Source organism: Teleopsis dalmanni, chromosome X (assembly GCF_002237135.1).
Source record: "Teleopsis dalmanni isolate 2A chromosome X, ASM223713v2, whole genome shotgun sequence".
In the NCBI taxonomy this organism is placed as follows: Eukaryota; Metazoa; Arthropoda; class Insecta; order Diptera; family Diopsidae; genus Teleopsis; species Teleopsis dalmanni.
The window spans coordinates 49610035-49637768 of record NC_051848.1 but is presented as its reverse complement, the minus strand read 5'-3'; the positions used below and the strand labels follow the sequence as shown (position 1 = coordinate 49637768).

Below are 27734 nucleotides of genomic sequence, written 5' to 3'. Positions count from 1 at the left end.
GTTCTCGCTTTTCTTTTTCTTGTTCATATTTTTCTTAAGGTCGCTGCACTTAACAAATTTTGTTTTAAAATGTTTGACAGCGACTTTGACTTTTTGCGCTGCTAACGTCGTTGTCACTGTGGTTAGGTTAATGTATTATTTCTTTTACAGCTTTTACAGCTTTCACAGCTCTGCCAGCATCAGAGGCAAACTGCTTTTGCAACAACGCAAAATGGTTTTAAACATTTTTTTTTATATTTATTTTTCATATTGTTTTTGTTTTTGTGACTTATTATATCTATTTCTTTTTGTTTTGTTTATTTTGTTATATCATGACACAACTCGCACCGTACACACACACACACACATACAAACAGGCATATGCAGTTTTTCTATATTAGCTGCTGCTGCTGCCGTTGCTGCTGCCGTTGCTGGTTGCTGTTATTGCTGTTGGTTGGTTGTATCGTACGGATTAAGATCAGTGTCGGTGGCGTTCCTTTTCCTAATGATACACAATTAGTACGATGATAAATGGTCTGTCAAATGCAGGATGAAAAGAAAGCACAATCTCTTCCACTTGATTTTTTTCCTTTACAAATTTATACATTATAGTTTTGCGTTACTTTGCTTCACAGTGTTTTGTTGCATTATTTTTGTTTGAACTTTTGTTTTGTTTTCTTGTTTTGTGTCTCTTTTTGTTTTGTTCATTTGAAATATTTTAGTTTCTATCACATTTCTACATTTCAATTTATTTTTCCCTGCTTTGTTACAGGGATGTTATATTGATGTCTTTAGTGTCTAAGTGTAGTATCCTGGCATAGATAGACGATGATGTCGACGTCTTAACAAAAGAATTTAACATTATACATTATTGTTGTTGTTTTTGTCGGCTTTATAAATCCTTTTTCTCATCCTAGCATTCCTTTTTGCCATTGATTCAAAGGCGGTAAAACTACAACATCACCTCTGTCTACAGCTTATCATACCGTAGGATATAACAAAACAATGGCCCGCGTCCAGCGCATTTCTTAATGTTGCTGATAATCACATTATTGTTGTTGTTTCGCTGTTACCGACATTGAGGCAACAGCTATTGTTTCAATTCTGAAATAGTGTAGAAGGGATGTTACGTACAGTTGTTGTACGTATTAATAATATTGTGCTTAAACGTTGAAATAATTAAGAAAAATAGTGCTACTGATTTTATATAAAAAATATTGAAAATTTCCACAACACTACTTCACTATACCTATTACTAATATAGTCACTACCACAACCCCATAACACTTTTAACCTCATAACACTCTTAAGCCCACCACAACTTTCATTCCTTCCCGTACCGACAGCCAGCTGCTTTTTCATTATCGTATTTTAGTCGCATACAACAGTGCAGCATCTTACACACTTCATTTTCCAACACTAGAAAAATCGCATAGACCAGAATTTCTTTTCTGGTTTTCCTTCTTTACATAATTTTTTGCCTTCCTCTCTTCCTTTTTTGGTAAATGAAAAATGAACATGTTCAAATCAATTAAATTTAATTTCTTTCCTTTAAATCTCTTCTTCCTTCTTTACACTTGTTCAATTTGCTTCAGGCTGTTATTGTGACACCCTGGTAATTGAACTGCTGGACAGGTTACACAAAGCAGAAAAAAATAGAAAAATGCTTTCGAGAATTTCAATAAGTACACCAATTCGATCAATAAAGTTGAAGTACAATTTTAATTCACATTCTAAATGAAAAAAAAAATATTTTTAATTATTTTTCTGTTTTTGGTCTTTTACATCTCAAGTAATAAGTTGTGGACTACGATAATTGACCTGAACTGTACGTACAATTTAAGGTTGAGTTGGATTAATCTCCAGTGTTAAGAGAAAAAATTTCATAGAATATTACGATATTACGAATATTACGAATATTACGAACTTAAATTTAAAGCTAAAAAAAATCTAAAGAAAATTATTTTACTGCTTTACTTTAAGTCCTACGCACATATTGTTAGAGGAAAGAGCTGAAATATCAGGTAACTCCATATAAATCTAACCAATTTCAAATTATATATCGATATCATATATCAAATTTCGATTTCGATATCATATTATCGAAATAGTAGCAATACCGCGTGCATACTTCTACTTTTTGGAAAAAATTAGTTTGAAAATAGTTTATTAGTGCAATTTTTAAACAGAAAACCACTTGTGAAAAATTGTTAGATCTCTCCACAACCTGTATGTGGTTATGTAAATCCTTACTGTTTCGAACGATAACACTTTCAAAGAACTCTGACAGTGTTGCAAAACGCTGTGACGGTGTTCATAAAAAAATTAAACCTAAAGTGACTGAAATGTAAACCTGAAATGTCAAGATTAAACGATATCAGCCCCGAATACTAAAAATAAGTTATTAAAAATAACGATAATTCAACCAATATTTGTGAAAAACGAGAAAAGATTGAAAGATGAGGCTGTTGCATTGGAATAGACACAACCAATTGTCAAATATTGCCTTCCTTCATATCCATTCGGTGGATAACTTGAAATGGGTTCCGGATCATAAAAACATTTCTGGTTCACAGCTTTCCATTGATTATTTCTAGTATAGAAGTTTATGCATTCAGTCGATATTATAAAATGCGTTCCGTAATATAGGGACATACACTGAACTCGCTGGAAATTGCACACAGTTTCTCATTGCATCATTTATTCTTTCAAAACTCCCTTTAGCCTCAGCCGAACTGGTTATATGTAATAGTATTAAAAAATATTGAAGCAAAGATAGTTCTGCAAAAACATTTGTCTAACTTTACATATAATATTGTCCGCTTATGACCCGAAAGATCACTAAAGAGGACAGTGTTAACTATCTGGGTGTCACTGCTCAGCACTCTCGAAAAGGTACACATTCACTCTAGGGCGTTTCTGTATGGAATGTCTATCATGAAAGGTATGAAAGGTGCACTATAACTAGCTTAAGCGTTAAGAACATTATCTGCTTCATTAAAGCAACTAGGTGGGTAAGTATAGAGTTCCTGTAAAGGAGTTATGTGTAAGGAGTTGGCGTGTGCTTTTATATTTGTATATAAATTCACATATCTATATAAATATGCATATATCTAAACTGTAGTATCACAACTGTTCTAAGTAAGACGATCTTACTACATATATGGCGAGCTGCCTCTTGTATTCATCTATCTTGTACTAATGCTTTACTATTATCACCACGGCGATTTTTTCTGTCTATATATCTTTTAAAATCCATTCCTTTCTACTAAGTACTGTAATACTTTTATATAATTTATTTAACAAATTTTATATTCTTTCTATAATAACCAATTATTTTATATTTTCTTTCAGGTAAGTCTAAAGAGTGTTTATCTCTTATTCAATTTCTTCCAAATATCAACATACGCGGTAAGTTTATAAATCTAGTTGATTTATGTTTGTACCAAGTATGGTTCTATGTGATATTTAATAAAAAGTTTAAAGATAAAACATTGTTGTGCTTTTAAAAAGTCACAATATTTTATATTTAGTTCGGAAAAAATCGTTGTTATTGCAACATACTGCAACAAACAACAACTATTGCAGAAGCACCTATATCAGCTCATGTAAAACTTTTAAAACAACAAATTCAACAACTCCAACAGCAGTTACAACAATTGTACAACGAAAAAAAAAACGAATTCTTCCAAGATATGAGATCAAATTGGCCAGACTTTCGTTCACTGGTGTGAATCGCTGAAATGGATTTGACAGTCTCTCTTTTTTACCACAAAATCTCATCCGAATTCATGCTTATTTTCGTGACAGCTGTAGTAGACATCGCAGTTTGCTATTTAAGAGCAACCTTATCCTGTCCATCACATTTTCTAGAAAGCGGTGACGTCAGCCTAAGAATTATTGACGGGCTGCCACCAGTTGAATAGACACACCATACGTTTATTTTAATGATATCTTAATATCACTTTCCTAATGGCACCTTTCACATTGGACACATATTTTTTAAAAGATTTTGTTCTTCATTTTTCAAAATGATATATAGACACATATCATATATATATGATATGTGTCTTAATAGCATCTCTCACTGACTAACGAAAACAATTAGTATTGCTATCTATTTCAATGATGGCCACATGTACGCCTAGTCTACTACCACTTAAGTAGCTGCTCTTTCGGGCTGTTCCTCGATATAAAAACTAATTAAAATAACTTGTTTGCTTCTAAAATTACCGTCACTCTACGTTTTATAGTCTGCTTACTATTGTTGTCCTTGTTGTCGTCGGGCAGTGAGTGAGTGTTAACATAACAGTTTTGCTAGATTGCCCTTGTGTGCATACTACACAATGGCAAACTTTATAAAATTATGAATTTGGAGTTTACAGTACCACAAAATTAAACTCAGAATTGCCACAAAATATGACTTTTTGAGTTCAGTAAACATAATTAACCAAAATATATACATCGACGTCGAGAGCAAGCGCAACAACAGTGTCAATGCCTTCGTCACTGCTATCGCCAACGGCTGATATGGAAACCTAATGCCGTCATTTGTAATTCGAGTCCTTTGGAAAGCATTTCAGATGATGACTATTTCAATTGTAATTGTTGTTAGTTGTAGTGGTAAGCGAGTTATCCGTTAAAATACCCATACTTGTGCATTTACTTACAAATTCATCCAAAACAAGATAATTTAGTCTAGTATATTGTCAATGAAACATAAAATTAAATTTAAGAAAAGACACGATTCAATTATATTATGATATAATATAATAATATAATTATATTATATGTAGACATACTATATTTTTGTGGTCAAATTTCTACTCAAATTTTCTTTACTAAAATCATTGAATTACTAAAAACGAACTGAAAGTAAATTCCATAGAAATGGGTAAATAATACACAAAATTCTATCTATGTTAACACTCTACATATATGTAACTAACCATATCACTTGTACTAAAGCTTCATACGTGAATGTGTACGTGTATGTACTAAAATTAACCTAAAAGTAAATGTGAAACTAACAAACAATGAAATATTTTTGCAAATGTATAGTAAACCACAATTTGCATAATCACAAATTTCATGTATCTACCAGTCATGCAGATATATTACAGATATACATATTGACATATTTACTTGCTTGTACTTCAACCATACAAATTGGATGTACTAAATATATAGTAAAATTAAAGAACACTTTATGATTTAATTTAAAAATTTTTAAAGACAGTACCGCAGACCAAAATTTTTTCAATTTAATTTTAATGAAAATTAAAGAATAAAAAAGTTTTAATAATCAACTTTAAATTCAAATTCAAAGTTCATAAAAATCTTTACCCGTTTTTAGTTCAAAAGTTTTCGTTTTTAGTACTAAAACTCCTAGTAGTACTAAAACTCCTAGTAATTTCTGGTATAGCTTAGTAATGTCCAAACTCGGTAGGACATCAGTAGTAGGTTTAGGAGACTGCGTATCCCTTTCAACCTATATGCCGCAGTTATGGCGAGGACGATAAAAGTGCCTCCCATCTGCTTTGCATCTGTCCGGCACATACGCGCCGCAGCCTTAACACTTTAGCAGATTTCTTTTTTTAGGATCTTAGTGAACTTCACGACCTTCCTCTGAATAACATCATAAGCTTTGCCAATGGTTGTAAATGGTTTTAACGTACAGGTTTTTAATAATACAGTAGCACAGTGAGTCTAAAGGCTTAAGTGGATCGTTTGAAATTGCCGGTATAACCTAAGCTAACTTAGTAATGTCCAAAGAATAAACTGCAATTCATATATATGTATATTTTCACACAACTACTCTCCTATTCTACAATCTTTTGTTGAAAATATCTACGTTTATTGTTTTTTTAGCACTAAAACCTAAAAATTAATGTGTTAAAAAGTATTTGTCAAAATATTTTAAAATATTCATTACTCTTTATAAAAATATGTTTTTAGTACTAAAGCTTTGAATACTTCATGGTATAGTTTAGTTGTGTCCAAAGTTAGTACAGTTGTCTAAAATTTTATCAACATTAAAATAAATTTTGACTAGTGGATATTTCTTCTTTTATTTTTTTTATAAAAGTTGGAGAAAAGTACAAGATCAGTTCAGATATATAATTTTTGCTTGAATTTTTTTATATATTGAAAATATATTTTTACTTTACATACCGTAACCAGTAATGTTTGTTATATTGGATTCAATTTTGATGTAACGATCACATTAAGTGGGTCCAAAATATTGGACATATGTTTCGGGAAAAACAACATAATTGTTTGCATTATTTTATTGGGTTAATAATATTTTTAATTGAAATAATAATTTCTTTTTTTAGTACTAAAATTGATATTAGTTTACTGACTTCTTGGACAGTTTCTAAAATATTTTGTACAATATTGACTTGGGCTTCGAACCTGAACCGAACCGAAAATCAAAAACCGATATTTCTGCAGTGACAAAAATCGGAACTGAACCCACATATTTCTTTTTTTTAAACTGAAACGAAAACCGAAACGAAAAAATATCCGGTTCGAAGCACTGATATAAACCTTTTAAATGCGTTATGTTTACAACGGGACTGACAAATAGTATGAGAAGATGACAAATATGCAAAAACACTTGACTAAAAATTTCCGATAAAAGTACAGAAACTTGCCGAAAGTTGCTGGAATGGAGTTTTTCGACCCATAAGATTTATTATGCTATAGACAAACTCTTAACGTGAAAAGTTAATTATGTTGAACTACTGATGTCTGTCATCTGGAGTCCTTTTAAGATAGATTGGTGTATAACTGTACGGGTTAATAACAGAAACTTATATCTATGATAGCAACAATATGACAAAAGTCACTTTGCTAATTCGTTGAAGTGGTCACAGCTGTTACAATAGGTCTATCTTGATAACTCATTAAAACTTCTTCTTTTCTTTACTTGACCTTTACAGACGTGAGTCCTACTTGGCTGTCGCCAGTTGATAGTACCGAACGCCCCCAAATCATTGGTCGCCTAGTTCTTCCAACGAAGATGCGGACGTCCTCTAACGCGTTTTCCTCCTCCGGGTACCGAATCAAACACCTTTCTAGCCGAAACACTTTCTTCTATTAGTACGACATGAAGAACTCAGAGAAGTCACTGAATTTTTAAGCGCTAAACTATATCAATGTCGCGGTATAGCTCATAGAGCTCATCGTTCCAACTAATTCGATACTCGTCACCAACGCGTAAGAGGCCATTAAAAGTACTTCATATAATTTTATTATTTATTACAAAAGTCTACTGTTTATAGTCACATTTCATATATTTTCATGTCCATGATAAATAATATTTCTTATTTCTATTCCTATTAAATTATATTGCATATATTATTCTTTTTGTCAATTTTAATATCCTTTAAAACAATACCCGTATCTATATACCCGTATCTTTATTATAATTGGTCACGCATTCAGCAATTTATCCTAGTTCATATTAAAGCCACTGCATACCCTTGAAACTACTTTTAAAGTGAGACTCTGTTGAAGTCCAGTTGCCAGTTGCATCTCCATATGTACACACATGTGTATGAATATCCTCACTTAATCACCGTTTGTGGTTTCATTTTCAGCATTCTGCATTTTATTATTAGTTTTTGCGGTTAAATTCGATCAGAATGTTATCAAATGGATATGGTGCACTTGCCACATACTGCGGTACGCAACCATCGCTGCAGTTGTAGTTAAGTGAACTTTACATGTATAAATTATATTTACAATAATAATACTCCAATCCAAAACCTGAATGCAAACACAAATCAGAAAGTAAAAAGTCCTTTAATGAAAATCAAATGATGAAATTCAGTATCCATGCATAGATACAATTCCCAAACGAAACGCAACTGGCGACAAATTGATTGCAATTCATTTGCCATAAAATTGTGAATTTCCTAAAAGGATTTACACCAAGAACAGACAAAATTTTTCACCAAAATTAATAACTGCCAGCAAAATATCTATTAACTTCATAGTAGTTACCTTATTATAACAAGCAGTGACATAGCAGGGTTCCTTACGTTGCTGCCGATAAAAGTTCTTACGTTCTTTATTTTCCCTATTAGTTTCTATAAACCCTAAGTGCCATACAGACAAAGCAGTTGTACTAATTACATCTGTTAATACAAGAGTTCATTTATATATCAGTAACAATAAGAAGGCATCCTAAGGATGTCTTATAACAGACAATACCTATTTACAGTGCTGAAAATTGCTTATCAGTATGTAGCTGTCCACAGACCCAGTCGTATTCATTTTTTGGTGGCAGTTAAACTTAGCACTCCGGAACTTAAGGCATACAAAACTCATATTTTTTTATTACTCAGAGAGCGAAACTAGTTCGCTCCTTGTTAGAACAATACAATCTAAATTATTTCAATTTTACAATTTAATATAAACAGTTCAATTATCCATAATCCACTCAATGAAAAATATTCCGCACCAACATTTTTGTTCTGACTTTGCCAAAAATGGCTGTTATCCCTTCTGTTATTCCTTCTACATGATCGCTAATCAGAAACTGTTTCACCACATATTATATAAACTCTTCAGAAGTTCAGAATCGACCACAAACTACAAAAATTAAACACTCTGCTCGAATGCCATTAACTATTATAACGGTTTGATTTATACCAAACACACTCTTGTAAAGCCATTTCCATCCAGCATATATGACAATACTGTCCTTAAAACTTTATTCATTACTCAAATCTTCGACTTCCCAAATATCAAAATCTTAAAAACTTTTAACCAAACAACGGTATTTGAATTTTTTATAAAAACTTGAAACGTATTTATTTTTTTTTTGTGTTTTTTGCTGTGCTTTAACATGCTTTGCTCTACTTACAAACTAATATCATCGTTTCATAAAGTTAACAACATCTCTTAATAAGAGTAGTAGGAATAATCGAAGGTTCCGAAATGTTCGTACTTATGTTCGAAGTATTTTTCGAATTTGTCCTCATGGTAGATCTTGACATCCTTGAAGAATGAGTTAGGAACAAAGAATTCATACTCATCGATTTCACGATCGAATGGATAACCGAATGGTAAGTCATCAACATAGCGAGTGCCAGAGCCAATGCCGCAAGAGTACGTGTAATCGAAACTGTAGTGCTTATCAAATTTACCGTGGTATGGTGTGACGATGAAGTAGAGTTGCATTGGCATACCCTTGGCCCAACCATGTGGAATGACTAAACGTTCTGGGAAACCACAATGTGGTTGACTGATAGCCAATGGGAATTCGTATTTGCCATCAAAAGCAGCCATCACATATTTGTAGAGTTCTGAGTATGTGGTACGATCTTCAACCCATCGGAAATAGTCAGTGGACTTTCGATTCACAACATTCTTGCCGCTTTCTAGATGATAGAAGAATTTGTCGATTTGTACAAAGTTGTAACGGTTTTCGTTCAATGGGAACACATGTCCATATTCATCGTATTTGGGTCCCAAGAATGTGCGAATTACAACATCATAGGCCTTATCGGCTTCAACAATGATATCAAAGTGATATGGTTTGTGGTTGAGACGTGATTGACGAGCCAAGAGTGTTTTATCCCAAACAAACTTACCATCATGGAAGACCATTTTGTCGTTCAACAAGTTGGTGACATCAAAGTCAGTGAAATCGAAGTAAGTGACGAAATCGTTAACATTCACTTCCTTAATTGCAACACCTGGGAAGTACAATTCCTCGTAAGTATACGATTTCAAATGGTAGGTGAAGTAATAGAATTTCTCAAGTATCAATTTATGGAAAGAGTAGAAGAGTGGGTCGCGCAACATGGTTTCAGGATTGAGGAAGACATGTGGGTATACATCGAACTGATGGTAGTCAACGCCGCCGAAGTACATTTGAGTCAATAGGTACCAATAGTTGAAGAAGAATTTATCGAAGGAGTCAAAGTTGCCTTGTAAGAAGTTGCCAATGTATTCAACAGATTTAGGATCACGTAAATCGTATTTAGTGCCGTCAGCAGCAGTGTAATAACCTTCATCGATGATCTTTTCAATACGGTTGAAGTAGTTGAAAATGTGATTCAAGTATTCGTAATTGCCGTAGCTCTCTACTTCATAGTAGTTCTTGCGATAGCTGTATCCAACACCATTATAGTAGATCAATTCTGGATCATAACCGAATTCATAAGCGTGGTAGTATGAGAAGTATGGAATCTCACCATAGCCATGAGACAAACGTTCCAAATAGTAACGAGCAGTAATTTGTTGTAAGTTATGAATCCATAATTCGCCACGACGATCCTTGTTCAAACCGAAAGTCTTGCCATCTAAGAAGAAAGCATAATCCATGTTGAAGTAGTACCAGAAAGCGTTCCAGTCCAAATCTTCAGTGAAGTATGAGAGATATGAGTGATCGTTGTAGAAATCAATATCACGAGTATAGTCAACTGGCATCCACCAAGCCTTAACGTCATGCATAATTTCAGCCCATTTTGGATCCTTGCTGAAGTTTTCATAGTTGCTGCGGACAAAGAATTTATCATCATGATACCAGTGTTCGCCGACTCCCATCATTTTCCACCATTGCCATGTCTTCCAGTCTTTGGTGTAGAAATATTTGTTGTCGGAGTAGTATTTATTTTCCTTATAGAATATATCCTTGTATTCCTTTTCATACATGGTATATTTGCTCCAGACATCGTAATCAAATTTCTCAGCTTCATAGATGAACTTGCTGTTGAAGAAGTATTGTGGGAAGATTTCATAGATCATGGGCAAGATCAAACCTTCGAAGTCAGGACGATGGATCACAGCCAAGGTGAGTGCATAGACGAACATGCCTTCGTTAACATGGATACGTGCCCATGCTACATTGTGCATGAAGGTCTCCCAATCCTTAGCATAGTAGAAGAAGTTGAATAGACCCCAGGCTTGTTTGTGGTGTGTCTTGGCGAAAGCACCAAAGAATTCACCCTTAGGTAAGAGGGCACCATATTTGTAGGCTTCATAGAATTTCTGCATGTACACATCATAATGCTAAAATTATAAGTAAAGAAACAATTTTTTCATTTAAGCAAATACGAACAAAATCTTATTGTATACGCATTTTTGGTTATTCTGTTACTTACTGTATAATATGACTTGTCAGCAAAGAATTTACCACCAAACTTAATCCATTCCTCGAACATCAAAGGATCCTCCACACGATAAACAATTTCAAATAAGAACTTTTGTTTGTACAAGAAGTCCTTGTCAGCGTATTTGACATCCTTGGAGTGGGAGAAGCTGGCCGCAGCTACAAAGCCCACCAAGGCCAATAACAGAATTGCGAATTTCATATTTGTCCTCAAGATCACAACTGGTCCGGATTAGACGCTCTTTGCTCTAATGCCCAAAGACTGTTGAGTTAAGCTAAGTGCAACGCGGTTTTTATACCAACTGAGCTAAATGATATCGTTGCATTCTAAGCACAGCACTCACCATGGAACTGTTTTTCGGTGTTTATTTTTTAGCATTTGATAAACTTCTTGACCTAATTTGCATTGATATCAGCAGAAGCATAATAGCAATAGGTGACATTATGCTGAACTATTTGATAACAGCCGCTGTAGATTTCGTGTTATGTACCATTTAGGTTCTTGTGGGTACGCAAATAGAGATTTGCACCTTTGCAACCTGAGCACATATTTTCGTAATTACAGATAAGAGTTTTAATAAATTTAGTTGATTTCGGTGTAGTGGAGAGCAGTATATGGTGTTAAAGAAATAAAATATTTGATGAATTTCAAATGTTCAGTTTAGTTATGATTTAGTGTTGAAGATTTTGTGCTGAATAATTTTATTTCATAGTTTTTTAGGTACTGTTAATCTAAATCGATATATAAATATGTATTTTTATATATATTCTTTATAATTTATTCACTTCACACAAAAAATAAAATCTTTGTTTTTATAATTTTTATGTGCTTATACATGCATAACATATATGTGAAAGCATAAACATCTCATAAGATTTGATATAACTTCTAAATGAAACGCTCTGATGTTGCCACTCCTCCTTCTTCTGATATTTCCATCATGACAGTTACTGAATCCTATCTTGATTAAATGAATATATGATCCATGAATGTATTGACTGGCCACAAAAGGCAATTAGGCATTCTAGCTCACGAAAAAGTACTAAAAATAGATATTAAATGGCTTCCTTAACTATCTTTTTTGCTTTTATGCAACCATATCAATGATATCATCACTTGTATTATAAAATATTTTCTATATTTAACCATTCCTTATTCGAGATAATTAAAGAATAGTTTTGTGCTACATAGGTTTTATAATAAGAATATATTCAGGATATATTAACGGCTTTAAACCTGGAGCATTTGGAGCATGTAGGCCAATATTTCAAGCTATTTCTTATAAATTCCAAGCAGTAAGCATATGGACTTAAAATTTATATTCACTTCGTTTTAAATGTAGAAAAGGTTAAATCAAAAATTTTGCTGTTTCAAGGAGGTTTCAAAAACGATTGCATATTGCACATTTTCTTAATAAAGTATTTTGTCCCAATACTTATCCCAAGCAAAAGAATGAAATTCTTAAAAAGCTGTGAAAACTATAAAAGAAATGGCAAACCCTTTATCGAGTTATAATCAACACCAATTCTATTTTTTTTTTTATTCTACTGGTATCGATTTCAACTATCTTGTGCCAGTCGCTTATCAACACAGTACCCTGGTATATGAGGGAAACATATAAACCTTGGTTTGAACTTCATCTACAGCACATGTTGATGATCACAACGGTATTTTGTAGACGCAACTCATGAGACGAAAATAAATTATCGACTGTAAAAGTTTGATCGTTTAAACCTACTCTTAGTCGGATTTTTATTTCGTGGCTTACCTAGGTGAGATATAGTCAAATGTAGTCTCATTTTGGATCAAACTATACCGAAACCGTAAACCATTTTTGTGACTTTTAAGGGAATAAATTGTTTAAAATTATGACATCTTCTAAATGTCATTAGCTATTGATCAATAAACTTATTTTCATGTAGTATTTTGTAAATGTACTTTTGTCTAGATATGAAAAAATGCTTTTAAAAGGAGTATTGGTACAATTGAGAAAAGAAATAAATTTTTTATTTCAATTTATTTTAATCGTGTTTTTGCAAAATTACTATTTAAATTAATATTTTAGTTTATTAAAGCTAAATAAATTTAATTTATAATAATGATATATTCAAAACGAACCAAATGGTGTAAACCTAAGATTTGTAACTTTTTTGTCATAACAAGAAATTTCACTTGAACCTGCTGAAATGTCTATGTTATAATCATGTGATGGCATTTGTTTTAAAGAACATTTCAGTAAATGTGGCCCATGGTTCCATTCTTGAAATAATTCTTAAGGGTTTAAGAAAATTACATACTTTATTCCAGAGCTTATAACACAACATTGATATTTGTTCACCTTCTTGAAACCTAAAGGGAAGCATGTAGTCTTATAAAGTTCAACTAGCAAAATATATTTTGTAAAAACATGTTTAAATAATTCATTAAATTTATATATCTCATCCTGAAAAATTTATTAGTTTCCCACAGAAATAGCTTATTCCGAGGATTCTATGAAATCATAACAATGAAAATGTAATTCATTAACCCAATACGAATAATGAGGTATATAGTATAAAAACATCCTTTAATGTAATCGATTTCTGGCAAACTAATATCACACTTACATTAAGACTGAAAAGTTTTCGGAAATTCTCATTTAAAATTCGCGCGCTGTATATTTTTCGATATTTTAAGTTTATGTAGTTTGGCAGCCCTGTCCTTAATTACTATGCCAAAAATGAGCGCGATCTGTCAGACAGTTCGTTTACGGCAGCTGTTGAAACCAGTTCACCTCAGTAGTGCGTTGCGAAATGTCTTCGACGGTCGTACGACCGTCCTGAAAGGCTTTGTACCACTCATAAACTTGAGTTTTCGATAAAACTGATTCCCCATAAGCCTTTTGTAGCATTCGCAACGATTCTGCACACGAAATTTCGTTCGAAACACAAAATTTGATGCAAACTCTTTGTTCAATATTTTTTTCCATTGTTTTTTTCGCAACGCACTACTGAGGTGAACTGGTTTCAACAGCTGCCGTAAACGAACTGTCTGACAGATCGCGCTCATTTTTGGCATAGTAATTGTCCTTAATTGCTGCCAAACTACATAAACTTAAAATATCGAAAAATATACAGCGCGCGAATTTTAAATGAGAATTTCCGAAAACTTTTCGGTCTTAATGTATATTAGTATCTTAGTCATTTTCAGATTTTCTAATATACTGTTCTTATAATTTGACTGTTCTTTATATAAGACTTCTTAGACGACTTGTTGAGATATATTTGATATTAATTTTACAATATGACTTTTCTTGCATGACGACTTCTCAATGTGATTTAACCGTGTATTGTTCAGTAAGCTTTAAGTATATAAATAAAACTAGAAAGAGTTGAGATTTTATGAATTTATTATTTTTTTTCGTTTGTATACAGAGCTCATTGCTCGCAGTATTGTTCAAAGCTATCAGCGATCTGTTGACGAAACACCAAATTTATTCAATCGCTGCATTTTATCGATTCAGTTTTCGATTTGGGCGTTTCCTTTTTGACCAGTTATTCATAACACAATAACTCCTAGAGAACTCGTTTTTTGACTGTTAAACAGTCTTTCATAACTCAATAAGGGATATGAACAACGCTGTAGTATCTAACATCGTCATCTTTGCAGAGCTAATACACCTCTGCAAAATAATTCTCAACAATTCAGCAATACCAAATCTCCGAACTCCTTGCTGATACTTGCGGCTATGATAGGTGGAAACAAAGAATAAGTAGTATATTGGTACAAGTGATTTTACTTTGAAGCTATAAAATTTTTAATCTTTGTACTACCTGCATTAATAACAACAACGTCCGCCTTGAATTCAAACGAAGAATTAACATTGCTAATTTTTGCTATTGTAGGTTTAGTTGTCAATTGGAATGCAGAACTCACTCCAGATCGATTAAAGTTACGTTCCTTAGATTTCATACCTTTCTTGTGCTTCAAAAGTTCTAAGAAGTTCAGCTAGCATTGTATTTCTATCATATTCAGAATTTTTTGATGGAGTAAATAAGGAAACTATCCACTTCGCCCTGATAAAATCAAGTCCGTTATTACAGTATGGTACCCTTGCAATTAAAAAGGCTGCGTATTTGTCTGTATAAGCGTAACTCTTGTTTAAAAGCGTTTTCTATCGTTATTAATATATGCAAACTTACACAATGATGTGTTACATCGAAGCATTCCTACTTAATCAATATATATTTTTGTTAAAGATATTTTTCTGCATAGAACCTATTATACTTTCATAAGTTGCGCTTAACAAGTATCTGAATGTTCATTGTTTTCATGCCTTACAAGATCGGTTTGTATATTGCTGTTTAAATGCATTATATACGAATGACAACAAAAATATTTTTCCGCAATATGTTCACAATATTATTCATTCAGAACTCGAGTTTAATACTAGAGCGCTGCACATACTATATAAAAAAAGGAAAATATTTTTCTACTAAACGAATCAATATATTTCCAATTAAATTCATTGTGCAAATCAAAGTTATTCTATATATATAATAGACATAATAAGACGTATCTTCATTACATTCAAAATTCTAACAAAATAAATTTGACAGCCACTCTTCTCATTAATGCAAAAAATTATTCCCTTAAGTACTTCAACGCAAACCTTATTGTGTCCACTTATTAATCGAGTTTGTTCAAACAATACAAGTACCGCTACCTGTAATCGATTATAATCCCTCAAAATTAAACTTCAAAACTTCTGATTTCTTATTCTAATTTATTTTTTTTTTGTATTTTTTGCTGTGCTTTAACATGCTTTGCTCTACTTACAAACTAATATCATCGTTTCATAAAGTTAACAACATCTCTTAATAAGAGTAGTAGGAATAATCGAAGGTTCCGAAATGTTCGTACTTGTGTTCGAAGTATTTTTCGAATTTGTCCTCATGGTAGATCTTGACATCCTTGAAGAATGAGTTGGGAACAAAGAATTCATACTCATCGATTTCGCGATCGAATGGATAACCGAAAGGTAAGTCATCAACGTAGTGAGTGCCAGAGCCAATGCCGCAAGAGTACGTGTAATCGAAACTGTAGTGCTTATCAAATTTACCGTGGTATGGTGTGACGATGAAGTAGAGTTGCATTGGCATACCCTTGGCCCAACCATGTGGAATGACTAAACGTTCTGGGAAACCACAATGTGGTTCACTGATAGCCAATGGGAATTCGTATTTGCCATCAAAAGCAGCCATCACATATTTGTAGAGTTCTGAGTATGTGGTACGATCTTCAACCAATCGGAAATAGTCAGTCGACTTTCGATTCACAACATTCTTGCCGCTTTCTAGATGATAGAAGAATTTGTCGATTTGTACAAAGTTGTAACGGTTTTCGTTCAATGGGAACACATGTCCATATTCATCGTATTTGGGTCCCAAGAATGTGCGAATTACAACATCATAGGCCTTATCGGCTTCAACAATGATATCAAAGTGATATGGTTTGTGGTTGAGACGTGATTGACGAGCCAAGAGTGTTTTATCCCAAACAAACTTACCATCATGGAAGACCATTTTGTCGTTCAACAAGTTGGTGACATCAAAGTCAGTGAAATCGAAGTAAGTAACGAAATCGTTAACATTCACTTCCTTAATTGCAACACCTGGGAAGTACAATTCCTCGTAAGTATACGATTTCAAATGGTAGGTGAAGTAATAGAATTTCTCAAGTATCAATTTATGGAAAGAGTAGAAGAGTGGGTCGCGCAACATGGTTTCAGGATTGAGGAAGACATGTGGGTATACATCGAACTGATGGTAGTCAACGCCGCCGAAGTACATTTGAGTCAATAGGTACCAATAGTTGAAGAAGAATTTATCGAAGGAGTCAAAGTTGCCTTGTAAGAAGTTGCCAATGTATTCAACAGATTTAGGATCACGTAAATCGTATTTAGTGCCGTCAGCAGCAGTGTAATAACCTTCATCGATGATCTTTTCAATACGGTTGAAGTAGTTGAAAATGTGATTCAAGTATTCGTAATTGCCGTAGCTCTCTACTTCATAGTAGTTCTTGCGATAGCTGTATCCAACACCATTATAGTAGATCAATTCTGGATCATAACCGAATTCATAAGCGTGGTAGTATGAGAAGTATGGAATCTCACCATAGCCATGAGACAAACGTTCCAAATAGTAACGAGCAGTAATTTGTTGTAAGTTATGAATCCATAATTCGCCACGACGATCCTTGTTCAAACCGAAAGTCTTGCCATCTAAGAAGAAAGCATAATCCATGTTGAAGTAGTACCAGAAAGCGTTCCAGTCCAAATCTTCAGTGAAGTATGAGAGATATGAGTGATCGTTGTAGAAATCAATATCACGAGTATAGTCAACTGGCATCCACCAAGCCTTAACGTCATGCATAATTTCAGCCCATTTTGGATCCTTGCTGAAGTTTTCATAGTTGCTGCGGACAAAGAATTTATCATCATGATACCAGTGTTCGCCGACTCCCATCATTTTCCACCATTGCCATGTCTTCCAGTCTTTGGTGTAGAAATATTTGTTGTCGGAGTAGTATTTATTTTCCTTATAGAATATATCCTTGTATTCCTTTTCATACATGGTATATTTGCTCCAGACATCGTAATCAAATTTCTCAGCTTCATAGATGAACTTGCTGTTGAAGAAGTATTGTGGGAAGATTTCATAGATCATGGGCAAGATCAAACCTTCGAAGTCAGGACGATGGATCACAGCCAAGGTGAGTGCATAGACGAACATGCCTTCGTTAACATGGATACGTGCCCATGCTACATTGTGCATGAAGGTCTCCCAATCCTTAGCATAGTAGAAGAAGTTGAATAGACCCCAGGCTTGTTTGTGGTGTGTCTTGGCGAAAGCACCAAAGAATTCACCCTTAGGTAAGAGGGCACCATATTTGTAGGCTTCATAGAATTTCTGCATGTACACATCATAATGCTAAAATTATAAGTAAAGAAACAATTTTTTCATTTAAGCAAATACGAACAAAATCTTATTGTATACGCATTTTTGGTTATTCTGTTACTTACTGTATAATATGACTTGTCAGCAAAGAATTTACCACCAAACTTAATCCATTCCTCGAACATCAAAGGATCCTCCACACGATAAACAATTTCAAATAAGAACTTTTGTTTGTACAAGAAGTCCTTTTCAGCGTATTTGACATCCTTGGAGTGGGAGAAGCTGGCCGCAGCTACAAAGCCCACCAAGGCCAATAACAGAATTGCGAATTTCATATTTGTCCTCAAGATCACAACTGGTCCGGATTAGACGCTCTTTGCTCTAATGCCCAAAGACTGTTGAGTTAAGCTAAGTGCAACGCGGTTTTTATACCAACTGAGCTAAATGATATCGTTGCATTCTAAGCACAGCACTCACCATGGAACTGTTTTTCGGTGTTTATTTTTTAGCATTTGATAAACTTCTTGACCTAATTTGCATTGATATCAGCAGAAGCATAATAGCAATAGGTGACATTATGCTGAACTATTTGATAACAGCCGCTGTAGATTTCGTGTTATGTACCATTTAGGTTCTTGTGGGTACGCAAATAGAGATTTGCACCTTTGCAACCTGAGCACATATTTTCGTAATTACAGATAAGAGTTTTAATAAATTTAGTTGATTTCGGTGTAGTGGAGAGCAGTATATGGTGTTAAAGAAATAAAATATTTGATGAATTTCAAATGTTCAGTTTAGTTATGATTTAGTGTTGAAGATTTTGTGCTGAATAATTTTATTTCATAGTTTTTTAGGTACTGTTAATCTAAATCGATATATAAATATGTATTTTTATATATATTCTTTATAATTTATTCACTTCACACAAAAAATAAAATCTTTGTTTTTATAATTTTTATGTGCTTATACATGCATAACATATATGTGAAAGCATAAACATCTCATAAGATTTGATATAACTTCTAAATGAAACGCTCTGATGTTGCCACTCCTCCTTCTTCTGATATTTCCATCATGACAGTTACTGAATCCTATCTTGATTAAATGAATATATGATCCATGAATGTATTGACTGGCCACAAAAGGCAATTAGGCATTCTAGCTCACGAAAAAGTACTAAAAATAGATATTAAATGGCTTCCTTAACTATCTTTTTTGCTTTTATGCAACCATATCAATGATATCATCACTTGTATTATAAAATATTTTCTATATTTAACCATTCCTTATTCGAGATCAGTAAAGAATAGTTTTGTGCTACACAGGTTTTATAATAAGAATATATTCAGGATATATTAATGGCTTTAAACCTGGAGTATTTGGAGCATGTAGGCCAATATTTCAAGCTATTTCTTATAAATTCCAAGCAGTAAGCATATGGACTTAAAATTTATATTCACTTTGTTTTAAATGTAGAAAAGGTTAAATCAAAAATTTTGCTGTTTCAAGGAGATTTCAAAAACGATTGCATATTGCACATTTTCTTAATAAAGTATTTTGTCCCAATACTTATCCCAAGCAAAAGAATGAAATTCTTAAAAAGCTGTGAAAACTATAAAAGAAATGGCAAACCCTTTATCGAGTTATAATCAACACCAATTCTATTTTTTTTTTTATTCTACTGGTATCGATTTCAACTATCTTGTGCCAGTCGCTTATCAACACAGTACCCTGGTATATGAGGGAAACATATAAACCTTGGTTTGAACTTCATCTACAGCACATGTTGATGATCACAACGGTATTTTGTAGACGCAACTCATGAGACGAAAATAAATTATCGACTGTAAAAGTTTGATCGTTTAAACCTACTCTTAGTCGGATTTTTATTTCGTGGCTTACCTAGGTGAGATATAGTCAAATGTAGTCTCATTTTGGATCAAACTATACCGAAACCGTAAACCATTTTTGTGACTTTTAAGGGAATAAATTGTTTAAAATTATGACATCTTCTAAATGTCATTAGCTATTGATCAATAAACTTATTTTCATGTAGTATTTTGTAAATGTACTTTTGTCTAGATATGAAAAAATGCTTTTAAAAGGAGTATTGGTACAATTGAGAAAAGAAATAAATTTTTTATTTCAATTTATTTTAATCGTGTTTTTGCAAAATTACTATTTAAATTAATATTTTAGTTTATTAAAGCTAAATAAATTTAATTTATAATAATGATATATTCAAAACGAACCAAATGGTGTAAACCTAAGATTTGTAACTTTTTTGTCATAACAAGAAATTTCACTTGAACCTGCTGAAATGTCTATGTTATAATCATGTGATGGCATTTGTTTTAAAGAACATTTCAGTAAATGTGGCCCATGGTTCCATTCTTGAAATAATTCTTAAGGGTTTAAGAAAATTACATACTTTATTCCAGAGCTTATAACACAACATTGATATTTGTTCACCTTCTTGAAACCTAAAGGGAAGCATGTAGTCTTATAAAGTTCAACTAGCAAAATATATTTTGTAAAAACATGTTTAAATAATTCATTAAATTTATATATCTCATCCTGAAAAATTTATTAGTTTCCCACAGAAATAGCTTATTCCGAGGATTCTATGAAATCATAACAATGAAAATGTAATTCATTAACCCAATACGAATAATGAGGTATATAGTATAAAAACATCCTTTAATGTAATCGATTTCTGGCAAACTAATATCACACTTACATTAAGACTGAAAAGTTTTCGGAAATTCTCATTTAAAATTCGCGCGCTGTATATTTTTCGATATTTTAAGTTTATGTAGTTTGGCAGCCCTGTCCTTAATTACTATGCCAAAAATGAGCGCGATCTGTCAGACAGTTCGTTTACGGCAGCTGTTGAAACCAGTTCACCTCAGTAGTGCGTTGCGAAATGTCTTCGACGGTCGTACGACCGTCCTGAAAGGCTTTGTACCACTCATAAACTTGAGTTTTCGATAAAACTGATTCCCCATAAGCCTTTTGTAGCATTCGCAACGATTCTGCACACGAAATTTCGTTCGAAACACAAAATTTGATGCAAACTCTTTGTTCAATATTTTTTTCCATTGTTTTTTTCGCAACGCACTACTGAGGTGAACTGGTTTCAACAGCTGCCGTAAACGAACTGTCTGACAGATCGCGCTCATTTTTGGCATAGTAATTGTCCTTAATTGCTGCCAAACTACATAAACTTAAAATATCGAAAAATATACAGCGCGCGAATTTTAAATGAGAATTTCCGAAAACTTTTCGGTCTTAATGTATATTAGTATCTTAGTCATTTTCAGATTTTCTAATATACTGTTCTTATAATTTGACTGTTCTTTATATAAGACTTCTTAGACGACTTGTTGAGATATATTTGATATTAATTTTACAATATGACTTTTCTTGCATGACGACTTCTCAATGTGATTTAACCGTGTATTGTTCAGTAAGCTTTAAGTATATAAATAAAACTAGAAAGAGTTGAGATTTTATGAATTTATTATTTTTTTTCGTTTGTATACAGAGCTCATTGCTCGCAGTATTGTTCAAAGCTATCAGCGATCTGTTGACGAAACACCAAATTTATTCAATCGCTGCATTTTATCGATTCAGTTTTCGATTTGGGCGTTTCCTTTTTGACCAGTTATTCATAACACAATAACTCCTAGAGAACTCGTTTTTTGACTGTTAAACAGTCTTTCATAACTCAATAAGGGATATGAACAACGCTGTAGTATCTAACATCGTCATCTTTGCAGAGCTAATACACCTCTGCAAAATAATTCTCAACAATTCAGCAATACCAAATCTCCGAACTCCTTGCTGATACTTGCGGCTATGATAGGTGGAAACAAAGAATAAGTAGTATATTGGTACAAGTGATTTTACTTTGAAGCTATAAAATTTTTAATCTTTGTACTACCTGCATTAATAACAACAACGTCCGCCTTGAATTCAAACGAAGAATTAACATTGCTAATTTTTGCTATTGTAGGTTTAGTTGTCAATTGGAATGCAGAACTCACTCCAGATCGATTAAAGTTACGTTCCTTAGATTTCATACCTTTCTTGTGCTTCAAAAGTTCTAAGAAGTTCAGCTAGCATTGTATTTCTATCATATTCAGAATTTTTTGATGGAGTAAATAAGGAAACTATCCACTTCGCCCTGATAAAATCAAGTCCGTTATTACAGTATGGTACCCTTGCAATTAAAAAGGCTGCGTATTTGTCTGTATAAGCGTAACTCTTGTTTAAAAGCGTTTTCTATCGTTATTAATATATGCAAACTTACACAATGATGTGTTACATCGAAGCATTCCTACTTAATCAATATATATTTTTGTTAAAGATATTTTTCTGCATAGAACCTATTATACTTTCATAAGTTGCGCTTAACAAGTATCTGAATGTTCATTGTTTTCATGCCTTACAAGATCGGTTTGTATATTGCTGTTTAAATGCATTATATACGAATGACAACAAAAATATTTTTCCGCAATATGTTCACAATATTATTCATTCAGAACTCGAGTTTAATACTAGAGCGCTGCACATACTATATAAAAAAAGGAAAATATTTTTCTACTAAACGAATCAATTTATTTCCAATTAAATTTATTGTGCAAATCAAAGTTATTCTATATATATAATAGACATAATAAGACGTATCTTCATTACATTCAAAATTCTAACAAAATAAATTTGACAGCCACTCTTCTCATTAATGCAAAAAACTATTCCCTTAAGTACTTCAACGCAAACCTTATTGTGTCCACTTATTAATCGAGTTTGTTCAAACAATACAAGTACCGCTACCTGTAATCGATTATAATCCCTCAAAATTAAACTTCAAAACTTCTGATTTCTTATTCTAATTTATTTTTTTTTTTTGTATTTTTTGCTGTGCTTTAACATGCTTTGCTCTACTTACAAACTAATATCATCGTTTCATAAAGTTAACAACATCTCTTAATAAGAGTAGTAGGAATAATCGAAGGTTCCGAAATGTTCGTACTTATGTTCGAAGTATTTTTCGAATTTGTCCTCATGGTAGATCTTGACATCCTTGAAGAATGAGTTGGGAACAAAGAATTCATACTCATCGATTTCGCGATCGAATGGATAACCGAAAGGTAAGTCATCAACGTAGTGAGTGCCAGAGCCAATGCCGCAAGAGTACGTGTAATCGAAACTGTAGTGTTTATCAAATTTACCGTGGTATGGTGTGACGATGAAGTACAGTTGCATTGGCATACCCTTGGCCCAACCATGTGGAATGACTAAACGTTCTGGGAAACCACAATGTGGTTCACTGATAGCCAATGGGAATTCGTATTTGCCATCAAAAGCAGCCATCACATATTTGTAGAGTTCTGAGTATGTGGTACGATCTTCAACCAATCGGAAATAGTCAGTCGACTTTCGATTCACAACATTCTTGCCGCTTTCTAGATGATAGAAGAATTTGTCGATTTGTACAAAGTTGTAACGGTTTTCGTTCAATGGGAACACATGTCCATATTCATCGTATTTGGGTCCCAAGAATGTGCGAATTACAACATCATAGGCCTTATCGGCTTCAACAATGATATCAAAGTGATATGGTTTGTGGTTGAGACGTGATTGACGAGCCAAGAGTGTTTTATCCCAAACAAACTTACCATCATGGAAGACCATTTTGTCGTTCAACAAGTTGGTGACATCAAAGTCAGTGAAATCGAAGTAAGTGACGAAATCGTTAACATTCACTTCCTTAATTGCAACACCTGGGAAGTACAATTCCTCGTAAGTATACGATTTCAAATGGTAGGTGAAGTAATAGAATTTCTCAAGTATCAATTTATGGAAAGAGTAGAAGAGTGGGTCGCGCAACATGGTTTCAGGATTGAGGAAGACATGTGGGTATACATCGAACTGATGGTAGTCAACGCCGCCGAAGTACATTTGAGTCAATAGGTACCAATAGTTGAAGAAGAATTTATCGAAGGAGTCAAAGTTGCCTTGTAAGAAGTTGCCAATGTATTCAACAGATTTAGGATCACGTAAATCGTATTTAGTGCCGTCAGCAGCAGTGTAATAACCTTCATCGATGATCTTTTCAATACGGTTGAAGTAGTTGAAAATGTGATTCAAGTATTCGTAATTGCCGTAGCTCTCTACTTCATAGTAGTTCTTGCGATAGCTGTATCCAACACCATTATAGTAGATCAATTCTGGATCATAACCGAATTCATAAGCGTGGTAGTATGAGAAGTATGGAATCTCACCATAGCCATGAGACAAACGTTCCAAATAGTAACGAGCAGTAATTTGTTGTAAGTTATGAATCCATAATTCGCCACGACGATCCTTGTTCAAACCGAAAGTCTTGCCATCTAAGAAGAAAGCATAATCCATGTTGAAGTAGTACCAGAAAGCGTTCCAGTCCAAATCTTCAGTGAAGTATGAGAGATATGAGTGATCGTTGTAGAAATCAATATCACGAGTATAGTCAACTGGCATCCACCAAGCCTTAACGTCATGCATAATTTCAGCCCATTTTGGATCCTTGCTGAAGTTTTCATAGTTGCTGCGGACAAAGAATTTATCATCATGATACCAGTGTTCGCCGACTCCCATCATTTTCCACCATTGCCATGTCTTCCAGTCTTTGGTGTAGAAATATTTGTTGTCGGAGTAGTATTTATTTTCCTTATAGAATATATCCTTGTATTCCTTTTCATACATGGTATATTTGCTCCAGACATCGTAATCAAATTTCTCAGCTTCATAGATGAACTTGCTGTTGAAGAAGTATTGTGGGAAGATTTCATAGATCATGGGCAAGATCAAACCTTCGAAGTCAGGACGATGGATCACAGCCAAGGTGAGTGCATAGACGAACATGCCTTCGTTAACATGGATACGTGCCCATGCTACATTGTGCATGAAGGTCTCCCAATCCTTAGCATAGTAGAAGAAGTTGAATAGACCCCAGGCTTGTTTGTGGTGTGTCTTGGCGAAAGCACCAAAGAATTCACCCTTAGGTAAGAGGGCACCATATTTGTAGGCTTCATAGAATTTCTGCATGTACACATCATAATGCTAAAATTATAAGTAAAGAAACAATTTTTTCATTTAAGCAAATACGAACAAAATCTTATTGTATACGCATTTTTGGTTATTCTGTTACTTACTGTATAATATGACTTGTCAGCAAAGAATTTACCACCAAACTTAATCCATTCCTCAAACATCAAAGGATCCTCCACACGATAAACAATTTCAAATAAGAACTTTTGTTTGTACAAGAAGTCCTTGTCAGCGTATTTGACATCCTTGGAGTGAGAGAAGCTGGCCGCAGCCACAAAGCCCACCAAGGCCAATAACAGAATTGCGAGTTTCATATTTGTCCTCAAGATCACAACTGGTCCGGATTAGACGCTCTTTGCTCTAATGCCCAAAGACTGCTGACTTCACTTAGTTCGAGCGCATTTTATAGGAAACTGACAACTAAATTTGGTTTGCTTTGCCGTTGCATTTTCGCTTTTATTTTTTGTCCAAGTGATAAACTTTCTGACCTTTTGTTTTGGATGCATTGAAGATTTTTTCATTAGTAGCCAAAAATAATATTAAATCTAGTAAATCAAAAAATTTCACACATAAATTTTTATTTAGGAATAATATTTTGATTGAGGTTTGATCTGGTGCTCTTAATGATGTAATGCATACCTATAGATAAACAGAAGTTTTCTGAATATTTGATATTTTTTGTGTAAAATTGTATTTTGTTGTTTCAGTTATATAGAGAAACCTTAGCTTTTTATTTATTAGTCCCGAAAAATATCGTTCTAATACAATTTGTAATTTCAGTTAGAACTTAATATATCGATAAGTGTGTGAATGTATTGACTAAGTGATGGCATTTGAAACACTTAAGCTTAAGTATATACTTCGAACATCACGATTTTTTTTCAGAATAAACGATTTTTTACCTTGAAGTAAACATTTTGCCCATTAAAGCTTAGAATATTTGCTTCCGAGCAGTTTTTAATGTGTTTCTGATATTCTATGAAGCCGAGTTAGTATGTAAAATTCAATTCCAGACCTCTATCTGTAATGGCTTAGGTTGACATTTCATCAGTATGATTCAATCCATATTGTGAATGAACTCAACGCTTAGAATGCGGAACCTGCGTAGAACAGTTTATGTGGTTCCTGCTGGGGTTTGCTATTATATTCTATTCTTTTAATTGTAAATTATTTTATTCTTTCCAATATATGAAGCACCAACATGTCTTTTCATTAATTGGTGACACTTTTATACTCTGTACAGCCTGCAGTAAGTATAATCACATGACTGGCCCTAACGTTTCGCAGAGTATTGGGGTTTGTATTAGGTTTGTTTTAAGGAGCTCTAATAGGTAAGGCAAACAATAAGTATAATAATAATAATGAAATATAGTTCTAATGGACTAAGACAACGGTTGTGCCCTGATGGGATAGTCCCGTTCTAGTGCTAATAATATAAGATATAGCACACTAACTGCTCTACGTTTTGTGAACGTAGACTGAGGTCCATTAGATAAAACTCGTGTATTTCTCTGTTAAAAATTAATAAAAAATGTTTAAAGAGTTCAATAGGAAATTGTCATAAGTGCTTTTTAAACTTACTAAAAGGAAAGAAATAAGATTTTCTTTGAATATGATTAATTCACGAAGGAAATTAAATGAATTAAGCTATAGGAAAACTAAAAGATTAGAACTTTTGTATTACTAAATAACTTTCATTTGTGTTTTTGCTTAAAAATACTACCGAATGCGCGGTTTACTGATACCATTAAGATCGTAGATATAACGATATCTTTGGGTTGCTCTCTTGTGGACTACTTCTGTTAAGATGAGATATAGTCGTGTAGTGGCTTTGACAAAGTTATTTTTTATATTTTTCAGGGTTTGAGCCTTTTATTTAAATAAATATTTAAAGTACCGATATATAGATTTGTGTCACAGAATTTGCTGTCTATGTGTTTTTACAAAGGCATTGTTAAACAATACATACGAGTATATATTCTATATGAGAACTATACTTTCTCTTTGTCCTTTTTTGTTTTTTATCTACTAAAGCTGAGCGCTTCCGCTTGGAAACAAACAACAAGCAACACAATAACATTTTCGCATACATCGTTTGGTAACATTTGCCAATGTTTCGAACCAGGCTATCTGCCAACCTCTGTAGGATTTCAGTCTCAATAAAACCCTCGGTTATTTAAATGCCCAATAATACATTAGCGTGTATATGCAAACTGCTTTCAATAGGTGAAGTGCTACGGCAGTTACTGTTGTACAATCAGAAGGAGTTGGGCGCTCTACATGTGGGGGCGTGGAAATTTGCTACATTGTAACAAAACACAATTGCATGCAGAGGACTAAAATAAAATCTAAGCAAAGTAAAAGTGAGGTACAGGGAAATGGGGAAAATCGCACAACTGTAGTTATACTTATGGTTATCCTATGTAGGATTGTGCTTACAAGATACATTTTGCTTTGTTATATACATATTTCTATATGGAACTGTAATAAAAGGGAAAACAATACAATAATATCGTCATAAATAACAAGTATTAATATTAAAACAAAAACAAAAATAAATACAAAAGATGAAATAAAAATTAAACAACTG

General features: G+C 33.3%; 3 protein-coding genes across 3 annotated transcripts; all 3 read right to left on the bottom strand.

The window, feature by feature from the left end:
* Positions 1-8773: 8773 nt before the first annotated feature.
* LOC119662415 (arylphorin subunit A4-like) lies at positions 8774-11372 on the bottom strand. The gene is made up of 2 exons (XM_038072019.1): positions 11103-11372; positions 8774-11010 (listed from the first exon to the last, which is right to left on the bottom strand). The coding sequence occupies exons 1-2, from the start codon at positions 11310-11312 to the stop codon at positions 8896-8898; spliced, it is 2325 nt and encodes a 774-aa protein (XP_037927947.1). The 5' UTR covers positions 11313-11372; the 3' UTR covers positions 8774-8895.
* Positions 11373-15859: 4487 nt separating this feature from the next.
* On the bottom strand, positions 15860-18444 carry LOC119662376 (arylphorin subunit A4-like). Its single transcript, XM_038071982.1, has 2 exons — positions 18175-18444; positions 15860-18082 (listed from the first exon to the last, which is right to left on the bottom strand). The coding sequence occupies exons 1-2, from the start codon at positions 18382-18384 to the stop codon at positions 15968-15970; spliced, it is 2325 nt and encodes a 774-aa protein (XP_037927910.1). The 5' UTR covers positions 18385-18444; the 3' UTR covers positions 15860-15967.
* Positions 18445-22931: 4487 nt separating this feature from the next.
* On the bottom strand, positions 22932-25491 carry LOC119661922 (arylphorin subunit A4-like). The gene is made up of 2 exons (XM_038071438.1): positions 25249-25491; positions 22932-25156 (listed from the first exon to the last, which is right to left on the bottom strand). Exons 1-2 carry the CDS (start codon positions 25456-25458, stop codon positions 23042-23044), a joined length of 2325 nt encoding a protein of 774 aa, XP_037927366.1. The 5' UTR covers positions 25459-25491; the 3' UTR covers positions 22932-23041.
* Between the last annotated feature and the right edge of the window lie 2243 nt (positions 25492-27734).

Coding starts and splice junctions, on each gene's coding strand:
- LOC119661922 (XM_038071438.1), bottom strand. CDS start 25,458: ATGAAACTCGCAATTCTGTTATTGGCCTTGGTGGGCTTTGTGGCTGCG. Junction 25,157..25,248: donor CTGACAAGTCATATTATACA/GTAAGTAACAGA, acceptor TTATAATTTTAG/CATTATGATGTGTACATGCA.
- LOC119662376 (XM_038071982.1), bottom strand. CDS start 18,384: ATGAAATTCGCAATTCTGTTATTGGCCTTGGTGGGCTTTGTAGCTGCG. Junction 18,083..18,174: donor CTGACAAGTCATATTATACA/GTAAGTAACAGA, acceptor TTATAATTTTAG/CATTATGATGTGTACATGCA.
- LOC119662415 (XM_038072019.1), bottom strand. CDS start 11,312: ATGAAATTCGCAATTCTGTTATTGGCCTTGGTGGGCTTTGTAGCTGCG. Junction 11,011..11,102: donor CTGACAAGTCATATTATACA/GTAAGTAACAGA, acceptor TTATAATTTTAG/CATTATGATGTGTACATGCA.